Source organism: Gorilla gorilla, chromosome 23 (genome assembly GCF_029281585.2).
Source record: "Gorilla gorilla gorilla isolate KB3781 chromosome 23, NHGRI_mGorGor1-v2.1_pri, whole genome shotgun sequence".
NCBI classification, from domain to species: Eukaryota; Metazoa; Chordata; class Mammalia; order Primates; family Hominidae; genus Gorilla; species Gorilla gorilla.
In genome coordinates, this window is record NC_086018.1 from 40,637,221 (window position 1) to 40,649,355 (window position 12,135).

Sequence of the window (12,135 nt, forward strand, 5' to 3'; positions counted from 1 at the left end):
GTGGGTGGATCACCTGAAGTCAGGAGTTCAAGACCAGCCTGGCCAACAGGGTGAAACCCCATCTCTACTAAAAATACAAAAATTAGCCAGGTGTGGTGGCAGGTGCCTGTAATCCCAGCTACTTGAGAGGGTGAGGCAGGAGAATCGCTTGAACCTGGGAGGCGGAGGTTGCAGTGAGCCAAGATCATGCCATTGCACTCCAGCCTGGGCAACAAGAGTGAAACTCCATCTCAAAAAAAAAAAAGTTAGCTGGTTACAGTGTCACACGCCCGTGGTCCCAGCTACTCAGATGGCAGAGGCAGAAGATTGCTTGAGCCCAGTAGTTCGCGACCAGCCTGGGCAACATAGCAAAACTCTGTCTCTGTTGGAAAAAAAAAAAAAAAAAGACCCTAAAAGTTGGTTAGAAAACCTGAATCCCTGACCGGGCACAGTGGCGCATGCCTGTAATCCCAGCTACTCAGGAGGCTGAGGCAGGAGGTTGCCTGTGGAGGAGGTTGCAGTGAGCCAAGATCGCACCACCACACTCCAGCCTGGGAGACAGAGCAAGACTCCACATAAAAAAAAAAAAAAAAAAAAAAAAAAAAAAAAAAAGGCCGGGCGCGGTGGCTCACGCCTGTAATCCCAGCATTTTGGGAGGCTGAGGCAGGTGGATCATCTGAGGTCAGGAGTTCAAGACCAGCCTGGCTAACATCGTGAAACCCAGTTTCTACTAAAAATACAAAAAATTAGCTGGATGTGGTGGCGCATGCCTGGAATCCCAGCTACTCAGGAAACTGAGGCAGGAGAAATGCTTGAAGCTAGGAGATGGAGGTTGCAGTGAGCCGAGATCGTGCCATTGCACTCCAGCTTGGGCAACAAGAGTGAAACTCCATCTCAAAAAAAAAAAAAAAGGCCAGGCGCTGTAGCTCACGCTTGTAATCTGAGCACTTTGGGAGCCCAAGGCAGGCAGATCACTTGAGGTCAGAAGTTCGAGACCAGCCTGGCCAACATGGTGAAACCCCGTCTCTACCAAAAATACAAAAATTAGCTGGGTGTGGTGGCAGGCTACCCCAGCTACTCAGGAAGCTGGAGCAGGAGAATCATCTGAACCTGGGAGGCGGAAGTAGCAGTGAGCTGAGATCGTGCCACTGCACTCCAGCCTGGGTGACAGAGCGAGACTCTGTCTCAAAAAAAAAAAAAGGCGGGGGGGGGGGGGGGGGGGACCAGGCACGGTGGCTCACGCCTGTAATCCCAGCACTTTGGGAGGCCGAGGCAGGTGGATCACCTGAGGTCAGGAGTTGGAGACCAGCCTGGACAACATGGAAAAACCGCGTCTCTACCAAAAATACAAAAATTAGCTGGGTATGGTAGCGGGCGTCTGCAATCCCAGCTACTCAGGACGCTGAGGCATGAGAATCACTTGAACCTGGGAGGTGGAGTTTGCAGTGAGCCGAGATCATGCCACTTCACTCCAGCCTGGGCAACAGAGCAAGACTCCCTCTCAAAGAAAAAAAAAACGAAAAAAATTAAAGAACAAAAACTGCTGACAGCCTCCAGGAGCTGAAGGAGGTAGAAGGATCTTCCCCTACACCTCAAAGGGAGCACAGCCCTGCCCTGCGGACACCTGGATCTCAGACTTCTGGCCTCCAGAACTGTAAGAGAATAAGGTTCTGTTGTCTTCAGCTGCCTGGTTTGCAGAAAATTTGTTATGGCAGCCCTGGTAAACTAGTACAGAGGCCAAAGAGACAGAAGGACTAACTCCAGCATATGGTTTTAGGTTAGCACTGGGCCAGGAAAAAATTGTTTGAACCCAGGAGGCGGAGGTTGCAGTGAGCCGAGATCATGCCACTGGACTCCAGCCTGGGTGACAAGAGCCAAGACTCCATCTCAAAAAAAAAAAAATTGAATAAGGCTTGTGGATTAGATAATAGTGTTGTACCAATGTTACTTTCCTGTAATTATTCTGTGGTTACGCAAAAGAATGTCCTTGTTCTTAGGAGATACACACTGAAATATTTAGGGGCAAAGGGGCAACTTACTCTTAAATGGTTCAAAATATAGACACAGTTGACCCTTGAACATAGGTTGGAACTGCTTGATTCACTTTTTTTTTTTTTTTGGAATTTCTGACAAATCTTATTTTATTCAGATAGCAGTCTGATCACACCTGGTCCAACAACACTCAAATAATAAATCAAATATAATCAGATGTTAAGACTGGTCTTCAAACATTCTAGCCAATGATGCCACGCTTGCCTATGATCTCTCTGACATAAAACCACGTCGACACCTCAGTGGCCACCAAACCATTCAGCAAAGCTTCCTTAACTGTGAGCTGTTTGAAGCTACCAGTCTGAGCACTACTGACTATTTTTTTCAGGCTCTGAATAGCTCTAGGGATCTCAGCAGGGGTGGGAGGAACCAGCTCAACCGTGGTGTAGTACCAAAATGCGGCCAATCGAGGCTTCAAGTAAGTCACAGCAGCATTCACCAGTGCTGGGGTCTTCTCCACAAGGTTACGGACAAATGGAGCCATGGTTCTGGGATGGAAAGTCCATCATCCCGAATGGCCAGCTGAAGGTCACCCCCCGGAAGGACCCTGCGTGGCTCACTTTATTTATTTATTTATTTATTTATTTGAGATGGAGTCTCACTCTATCACCCAGGCTGGAGTAGAGTGGTGTGATCTTGGCTAACTGTGACCTCCGCCTCCCGGGTTCAAGTGATTTTCCTGCCTCAGCCTCCCGAGTAGCTGGGATTACAGGTGAGCACCACCACGTCTGGCTAATTTTTGTACTTTTAGTAGAGACAAGGTTTCTCCACGTTGGCCAGGCTGGTCTTGAACTCCTGACCTCATGATCCACCCACCTCGGCCTCCCAAAGTGCTGGGATTACAGGCGTGGGCCACCGCGCCCGGCCAGGACCCTGTGTGGTTCACTTATACAAGGATCTTCTTCCTCTTCTGTCACCCGAGACAGCAAGACTACCCCCTGCCTCCTCCTCAGCCTTCTCAACGTGAGAACAAGGATGAAGACCTTTATGATGATCCACTTCCTCTTAATGAATAGTAAATATGTTTTCTCTTCCTTATGATTTTTTTTCTCTTTATTTATTTTTTGAGACGGAGTCTTGCTGTCACCCAGGCTGGAGTGCAGTGGCACGGTCTCAGCTCACTGCAACCTCCAACTCCCAGGTTGAAGCAATTCTTCTGTCTCAGCCTCCCGAGTAGCTGGGATTACAGGCGCACGTCACCACTCCTGGCTAATTTTTGTATTTTTAGTAGAGACAGGGTTTCACCATGTTGGCCAGGCTGGTCTTGAAGTCCTGACCTGGTGATCCTCCTGCCTCGGCCTCCCAAAGTGCTGGGGTTACAGGCATGAGCCACCACACCCGGCCCCTTATGATTTTTAAAATAACAGTTTTCTCTAGCTTACTTTACTGTAAAAATATAGTATATAATACATACAATATACAAATATGTTATTGGTAAGGCTTCTAGTCAACAGTATATTAGTAGGAAAGTTTTGGGGGAACCAGAAGTTATACATGGATTTTCTTTTTTTTTTCTTTTATTTAAGACAGGTCTGGCCCAGGCTGGAGTGCAGTGGCACGATCTTGGCTCACTCCAACCTCCGCCTTCTGGGCTCCAGCAATTCTCCTGCCTCAACCTCCCAAGTAGCTGGGATTACAGGCGCACGCCACCACACCTGGCTAATTTTTATTTTCTGTTTTGTTTTGTTTTTTTGAAAATGGAGTCTGGCTCTGTCACCCAGGCTGGAGTGCAGTGGTGAGATCTCAACTCACAGCAACCTCCACCTCCCGGGTTCAATCGATTCTCCTGCCTCAGCGTCCAAAGTGGGTGAGATTACAGGCGCCCACCACCACACCCAGTTAATTTTTGTATCATTAGTAGAGACGAGTTTTCACCATGTTGGCCAGGCTGGTCTCGAACTTCTGACCTCAGGTGATCTGCCTGCCTCGGCCTCCCAAAGTGCTGGGATTACAGACAGCCACAGCGCCTGGCCAATTTTTGTATTTTTAGTAGAGCCGGGGTTTTTTCTCATTGGCCAGGCTGGTCTCATCGAACTCCTGACCTCAAGTGATCCACCCGCCTCAGCCTCCCACAGTGCTGGGATTACAGGCATGAGCCACTGCACCCAGCCTATACGTGGACTGTCAACTATACAGGTCAGCCCCTAACCCCCATGCCATTCAAGGGTCCACTGTATGGATATGCACACATGTAGTATCTAATATATTTAACATACATTAGATATATACTGTATAGAGAGAAATAAAGCAAATGTAGCAAATAATAACATTAGGTACATCTGGGTGAAGAGTACATAAGAGCTCTTTTTTTTTTTTTTTTTATTGAGACAGGGTTTCACTTTATCACCCAGGCTGGAATGCAGTGGCGTGATCTCAGTTCACTATAGCCTTGACCTCTTGTACCCAAGCAATCCTCCCAGCTCAGTCCCCAAAGTAGGTGGGGCTACAGGCACGTACCACCAGGCCTTGGTAATTTTTTTGTATTTTTTGTAGAGATGCGGTTTCACCATGTTGCCCAGGCTAATCTCAAACTTCTGAGCTCAAGCCAACAGCCAGCCTCAGCCTTCCAAGTTCTAGGATTGCAGGTATAAGCCCCCGCGTCCAGCCCATAAATGCTCTTTTACAGTAACTTTGAAATTATTATTTTTTTTGAGATGGAGTCTCGCTCTGTTGCCCAGGCTGGAGTGCAGTGGCGCGATCTCAGCTCACTGCAAGCTCTGCCTCCTGGGTTCACGCCATTCTCCTGCCTCAGCCTCCCGAGTAGCTGGGACTACAGGCGTCCGCCACGAAGCCCGGTTAATTTTTGGTATTTTTAGTAGAGACGGAGTTTCACTGCGTAAGCCAGGATGGTCTCGATCTCCTGACCTCGTGATCCGCCCGCCTCAGCCTCCCAAAGTGCTGGGATTACAGGCATGAGCCACCTCGCCCGGCCAGTAACTTTGAAATTACTTCAAAATAAAAAGTGTGTGAAGCCCATACTGGTAGTTCAACTAGAGAGGCTGAGAAGCCAAAGTTCATACAAAACACTGGCTCTCAAGAAAGCTGTTTCAGAGCTTGTTTATACACCCTCCCCATATACCTCCCTGACTGTAGTTCTCCCAGCAAATGTGCACGTGTGTTCTCTTATCATTACCCTACAAGTTCCCTTTTCACTTTGAGTGCCAAGAAGCTGAGAAACAAGTTCCTTGCATGCGTGCAGGCCTCTCTACTTCCTTTGTGGGACCTGCTACGGGCCCCTTGAGGTAGTGTATCCTGCAGAACACAGACAAGTGCCTCTGCTCTATTCAGAGCCAGGTAAGATGCTCCTAACCTCTCAAGGCCTAGCCCCATTGCCCCTCCCCTTCTGGAAACACTACCAGGAGTCCCTACTCTCCAACAATTTGAGGAGGGTGCTCTGGTGGAGCCACGTGTCCTGTCTGTAGAAAGCGAGGGCCACTGCCTGGCCTATCTCCTTGAAGCGATGTGAGATGAAATGAGCTGGGGCCCAGGTCACGTAGGGGTCTATAACCTGGGAAGTCCCGGCTCACACACAGGAGCTTTTCCTGCCACCCTCACGGGGCCACTACCAACTGAGAGGAGTGGAATAGCCAAGTGAAGGAAGGGCAGTGTGCTACAACCTCACACCAGGCCTGGCCCCCGCCCCCCCCCCCCCCCCCCCCCCACAACGGCCCAGCAGCTCCAAGCTGCCTGGCTACAGTTACAGGTCCTTTGTTGGGCTTAAAACAAAAGGCCTCTCTCCCAGGCAGGGCCTCCATGCTGGGTGCAGCTGAGTCCTCGCTCCATGGGGCCCTTGGTATTTGACCCATGGGTCTAAAGGAAGGACTGTGAATGCCTAGCCCACCCCTCACCCATGCCCAGGGCCACCCAGCTGGGGTCTCTGGCCACCACCCATTTAATCAGCATGGCCCAAGTGTTTCACTCATCCCAGGCCTCCTTTAAGGCCCCAGTTGGCAGCTGTGGAGTTGGGTCAGAGAGACCAGGGTTTGAGTCCCAGCTAAGGATGGCAGGAGAGTCACTTCACTTCCCCGGGCCCTACCTGGAGGATGGGGAGGGTGGGGAGGAAGGAAGCACACAGTGGTCAGCGCTCCTGAGCTGGCACTGTTCTGAGTAGGGGCCGTGGGTTTCCTGGGATACTCCCCACCTCAACCCTAGGCTGCGGGCATTGTGATCATCCCAGCACGTGAGGAAACTGAGGCCAGGAAAGGGGAGTGACCTGGCCGGAGTACACCAAAGCCAGCCCTCCAAGCATCGCTCACCACATGACACTGTTATCGGTCCCTCAGATAGATGAAGTGACCTGCCAAGGTCATGTAGCCATTCAGGGTGGGCCGGGAGTGGACTCCCAATGTCCAGCCCAAAGTGCTGCTCTTCCTGAGCCACCTCCCAGGACAGGGGCACTCTTTCTGCTCCAGTCACAGAGCTCACAGCCCAAATCTGACATCCTGCCTCCCACAGTGAGGCCTGAGCACGCGCCCCCAGCCCCGGGGGTCCGAACCAACAGGCGGCTCCACCCCCTCCTCAAATACCCACCATAGCTCCCCACTGCCTACCTGAAGGCACCCTCTCTATGGCCCCAACTCTGGACTCACCTCCCAGCTCTTTGCTCTTTCAACATCGAGCCCATCTTGCTTCAGGCGTTTGCATATGCTCTCCTCTCTGCCCCAAATGTCCTTGCTCTGCATGCATCCAACCAGCAAACTCCTATTCATTCCTCAGAGCCTAGCTCAAACATCAAATCTTCCCTGATGAGCCCTTCCCTAGCTAACCAGGCCCTTGGTAGACTTTTCACAGCCCCTGGTCCCTTCTGGAAACTCCCTGGGGCAAGTACTATTCCGAGGATTCCTCTGCTATCGACCTCTCCCTCAGTCACAGAAACCACGCCCACGTGGAATAGAGTCTAGGGAAAAAGTTGGCCGAAGTTACATTCACAGGAAATCACCATTGTTGGGGGCCCTGGCAATGAACTTGAATGACATTAGGAGCTGGAGTTGTGCTTGGTGCTCCCTGGAGTTCTGTTTTTCCAGCACAGCTGTGTCAGTGCACAGCCCAGCTTAAGGCCCCTCCGCAGGCAGCTGGCTTCACAGGCTGCGAGGCACCTTCCCCCATTTCCTCCCTGGCCCTCCCACAGTGGTGCAAGGTGGGAACAACCAGGCTCCCTGTGTGACAATGAGGGGACAAATGTAGCTCAAGGAGGCCCAGGGTGGAGCCTGGTTTCTGATTTTCTGTTGCTTTCCCACTTCCCTCCCTTGCCCTAAACCTAAACCCATGGACGTGAGCCTGGGTGGGCGCTGGGCCAAGAAAAAGACACCCGCGTATTAGTGGCTCCGATGGCGAGTCCCCGAATGCTGGCCTCCAACCCCAGGCCACCAGCTCCCCACAAGTCTCCAGAAGTGGCCCTGGAGCAGACCCCAGGATCTGTGTCTGTCGTCACCACTGTATCCCCAACACTCCATACAGAAAGCACTCAACAAATATTTGTGGAATGAATTAGTGAAGGGACAACAGGCTCCCACCCTCCCAGTCTTTTTATTTTGCCTACAAGTTTCCAGAACCAGGACAAGAGCCCAGACTCCTGGATGAGGGCGGGGCACAGCCTGTCCTGTTTGTCAGAAAAGCCCGCTTGTCCTCCAAGAGCACAGGCCTCAGAGGTGGGCTTAGGATCCGGCTCCAGGCTGTTTCCACGCCTGTTCCACACTCAGAGAGGACACACGCAGCTCCCGTGGCTGAGCTGGGAGTCAGGCACCACTCAGAAGGCCGGGCTCGCCGTGGGCAGCAGATGAGAGTCAGGGACCTTCCTTCCAGTGTCCGCTCCCAACAACAGGGGCTGCCCGGAGCCAGGCGGACAGCCTCTGCTCACGCCACCTCATTCAGTCCTCAAGCCTGTTCATGACTCCTCCCACTTCAGGTGAGGAAACCAAGCCTCAGGGGACAGACTTGAGCCCGGGGACACCTTCTGGCCACTGAAGAGAAGGGGTGGGCTTTTTATAGGTAAAAGTTCTTATCTGGGGAGGCAGCCACAGGCAGACCATCACCGTCTGTCAGTCATTTAGTCCACAAACCCCAGGGGCACTAAGGTGGCAGGTCCCATGTGCAATGCGGGGGACACAGGCCAGGAGGCCCCACCCGAGTTCAAGCCAGACAGGGAGACAGACACCGGCAGAGAGGGTGCACCACAGCCAGGAGCAGTGGAGGGGCGAAGGTTTCACCTCCAGAAAGCTAGAGGCCCTGCCAGACTCACACGGTGGGGTGCACTCTCTTCCTACCCACACGGGTTGGAACAGGCTCTGCCCCGTCCTCGTCCACAGCACCACCCCACCCTCACCAGCAGTGGGCCAAGTAAACAGGAAGCAGATGGCTGAGGCCAAGGTCCCACCCCTGTGCCTCCTCAGCTGTGCTGCGTGCACACTTACACACACACTCACACACACAGACCACCTCACCCCAGCCACCTGGGGGCCCAGGGGACAGCTACCTCCCAGCCCCTGACCTAATGCCCACAAGCCATGCTCTGCCCCACCAGGGAACCCATCACCCGCCTCTCCTTGCCTCTAATAACACAGAGGGGAAGAGGGACACAGGGTGCCAGAGTCCCAGGGAGCCCCCAGCTCATGCACCATAGCTGAGGGGCTGCGTAGCTCTGCTCCCCACACATAGAATGCCCTGCGCAGCTGCCCACCCCTGGAATTCCCCACTGGGACCCTGGCCTCCACTCTGCCCAGGCCAGGTTTGGGGTGGGCAGAGAGAGCTGCCAGGGCCCCCGACCTGGCAGGCCCGGTCCTCCCCAGGTGCCAGCTCCCTGCCCTGGAGCTTAGACAAGCCAGTCGGGTGACTTGCTTACCTGTCCCCTGCCTGCCCGCCAGCGGTCCTGCCAGAATCTGAGCGGCACCTCTCTCCTGGTCCTGTTCTAACCGGGAGGAAGTGGGAGGGAGTGGAGGAAGTTCTGCAGTGGGGGGCTCTGGCTTGGCTGGGAACTGTAGGGGAAGGGAACCCAGGAGAAGGAACAGGTGGACACAGAGCTGGGATCTGGGCCGCAGAGTAAGCATGGGGCTGCCAGGGACAGTAGGAAAGCCCGGCAGACTGTACCTGTCAGCCTGTCAGGGTCGCTGAGCACTCACAGCCGGGCTGGGAGGCAGGAGAACCACAGTTCAGGATGGCAGACCAAGCTCCAATGTTTTCCCAGTGTGGCTGGCAGACTCCAGGACCAACCCCTGGCCTGGATCCCACAAAGTGTTGGGAGAGGCCTCCCATGGGGCCTGCATGTCTTAGATAAGACACCTAGAGCACCAGGCCCCCAGCCAGCCTCCTCCAGACTGTGGGGAGCCCGTAAGCCAGGAGGCCTGGCTCAGAATGTGCTGGAGACATTCTGGGCCAAGCGAGGATCCCAGCAGCACCCACAAAGGGTAATCCCCACCCACCCTTGGAGAGATGGGGCTGGGCGGGGGAGGGTTGGTGGAGGTCTCCCGACTCCCAGGCAGTGCTCTGCCCCTTACAGAGGACTGCTCAGCCATTCAACAGAAATATATGGAATGAGGCCAAGAACGGCAGTTCACACCTGTAACCCCAGCACTTTGAGGAGCTGGGACGGCAGGATCACTTGAGCTCAGTTTGTGGCCAGCCTGGGCAACATAGCAAGACATTGTCTCCATTAAAAATACAAAAAATTAGGCCAGGCACAGTGGCTCACTCCTGTAATCCCAGCACTTTGGGAGGCTGAGGCAGGTGGATCATCTGAGGTCAGGAGTTCGGGACCAGCTTGGCCAAGATGGCGAAGCCCTGTCTCTACTAAAAGTACAAAAAATAGCCAGGTGTGATGGCGAGTGCCTGTAATCCCAGCTACTTGGGAGGCTGAGGCAGGAGAATTGCTGGAGCCCAGGAAGTGGAGGTTGCAGTGAGCTGAGATCATGCCACCGCACTCCAACCTGGGTGACAGAGAGAGACTCCATCTCAAAAAAAAAAAAAAAAAGAAAACTTAGCCAGGCATATTGGCACGTGCCTGTACTCAGGACACTGAGGTAGAAGGATCACTTGTGCCCAAGAGGTTGAGGCTGCAGTGAACTATGATCGCGCCACTGCACTACTGTCTGGGTGAGAGACTCTATCTCAGAAAAGAAAAAAGAAATGTATGGAGCAGCCAGGTGCAGGGGATGTGGCCATAAATCCAACCACCAGCTGGAAGGTAAGGAACACCACCAAAAACAGCAGGGAAGGGTTGGGTGGAGACCAGGGGAAGCTTTAGAGACACAGGCAGGACATTTCAACAATAAAGGAGGCAGATGCTTTCTGGGGAAAAATGGGCCGGGTGTTGCATGGAGGCTGGGGTGATGCCCACAGGTTCACCCTGGCCAAGGTTGCCTGGGGTCTGAACATCCCGAAGTTCTGGGTTGGGCCACACTTTCCTTAGCAACCACCCAAGCCAAGAGGCCTTTTGCCTGGTTCCCCAAGGAGGAGACTCCAGGTCCTCCCCAAGGAGGGAGGACCCAGGTGCCCTCCAAGTGGCAGATGCCAGGCATAGAGGTGGAGGTGGAGGGGCACTGGGCTGATTCCTCCTGTGCCAGCCTCCCCACGCCTAGCGGGTCACAGTTGACAGGAGAGCTGCCCTCTGCAGCCACAGCCTCCACATGTCCACACAGACTCAAGCCTCCAGCCTCACCATGGTCAACTTTTGAGAAACTGGGCAGAGAAGGTGGCCTGGGGGGAAGGGAAGGTGGCTCTAGGCCAGCCCAGGAGTGACAGCAGCAGAGTGGACTTTGAAACCCCATGGAGCAGGCTCCTTCCGGGGGCGGCGTTGTGGGATGGTGGCCAAGACTAGTTTGCATTTCCCCATCTGTGAAATGGGGCAAACAGCACTGACACCACAAAGTGTGAGGTCCCCAGCACAGCTTGCAGGGTCAGTGGGAGCCTGGCCTTGCTGGGAGCCTGGCCCTCTGAGCATTGGGAGGATGCCCCAGTGTCATCCGGGTTCTGTTCCTTGTTGCTAAACGTGCAAAACCCTCTGACTCAGTGACATCGCACACACACACACACGTTCAGTCGCAGTCAGTGACATCGCCCATTCACATACTCCCGTACACACACACACACACCATCACACGTTTCCATGCCCGCCCTTCACACCCATGGTCACACTCACACACACATTCACTCTCAAGCCATTCACACGCTCGCTCACACACTGACACTCAGCGGCACGCACGCTCACAACCACGGGTCCCTCCAGCAGCCAAGGCCCCACGGCGGCCAGGGCAGGGCCCAGGTGCCCCCGGATGCTGGGCTCTGGCGCGCCCCCCGGGCAGGAGGGCTGGGTCCCCGCTGCAGACTGCCAGGGCGTAAGTAGCGGTCACCGCGTAGCTCGCCCAGGCCCGGGTGGGGTGGGGTGGGGCGCGGCGGGCTGGGCGGGCGAAGTGGGTGCGGCCGGGTGCGGCCCGGGTCCCGCGTCCCCTCCCGCAGGCCAGCCCGCCCCCTCGCCGCCGGGTCCCAGTCCCTCGCGACGCCCCGCGGCCCCGGCGCCCCCTCCCCGCCTACCGTGCTGAGCTGGGCCCCCATGGTGGCCCCGCGTCGCGCTCGCTCTGCCGCCGCCGCCGCCGCCGAGACCGTCGCGCCCGGGCCCGCGTCACTCCGGAGCAGGGGCGGGGCCGAGGGGCCAGGCGGGCGCGGGGGCGGGGACCGGATCGCTCCGCCTGCTTCTGCCGGGGCTGGAGACTGGGAACTGGGGATGCGCCCCTCTGCGCTCGGAACTCTCTCGCCGCTGTGCTGCCCCGGGCGGGACGGTGGCCTCTCTGGGCCTCGTTCGCCGCCATAAAGGAAGCAAGATGGCGCCCCCCGGATGGGAGCGAGAATAAGAGGCGGAATCTTCCCCCGGCCTCCGAGACTGCAGGGGCCGGTCCTGCCTGGCCTGGCCTGGGCCTGTGCCTGCAGCTGCTCAGCGCGGCCCTTCCCTGGGCCTTTGAATTTGTAGTTCCCTGGGCAGCACTGTTCCCAGCTGCCTTGGGCCGGGTGAAATGCTGCGGTCTCAGCCCGGCCCGCCCGGAGCCTCCTCCCCGGCGGCGCCTCCGCTCCCCACGCCATTGTCCCACTGTGGAGTGATCTTTGTCCCACTTAGCTGAA

The 12,135-nt window shown here is 55.2% G+C and overlaps 2 protein-coding genes across 4 annotated transcripts in view; both read right to left on the reverse strand.

Moving 5' to 3' along the window:
* CYB5R3 (cytochrome b5 reductase 3) overlaps nucleotides 1-11,824 on the reverse strand; it is a 30,885-nt gene extending 19,061 nt beyond the window's left edge. Inside the window, exon 1 of one of the 3 annotated variants that reach the window (XM_004063580.5) lies at nucleotides 11,554-11,824. In XM_004063580.5, coding sequence (XP_004063628.1) covers nucleotides 11,554-11,574 — 21 coding nt within the window. In that variant the 5' untranslated portion in view covers nucleotides 11,575-11,824. Of the gene's footprint in view, nucleotides 1-6,620; nucleotides 6,906-9,114; nucleotides 9,187-11,553 lie in introns of those variants that run through there. The other 2 variants (XM_019018241.4, XM_004063582.5) reach the window with 2 other exon arrangements.
* ATP5MGL (ATP synthase membrane subunit g like) lies at nucleotides 1,202-5,622 on the reverse strand. Its single transcript, XM_055374786.2, has one exon. It carries the CDS (start codon nucleotides 2,513-2,515, stop codon nucleotides 2,213-2,215), a length of 303 nt encoding a protein of 100 aa, XP_055230761.1. The 5' UTR covers nucleotides 2,516-5,622; the 3' UTR covers nucleotides 1,202-2,212.
* Nucleotides 11,825-12,135: the final 311 nt, after the last annotated feature.

What these genes read in the sequence shown, in the direction of transcription:
- ATP5MGL (XM_055374786.2), bottom strand. Translation starts at nt 2,515, where the DNA reads ATGGCTCCATTTGTCCGTAACCTTGTGGAGAAGACCCCAGCACTGGTG.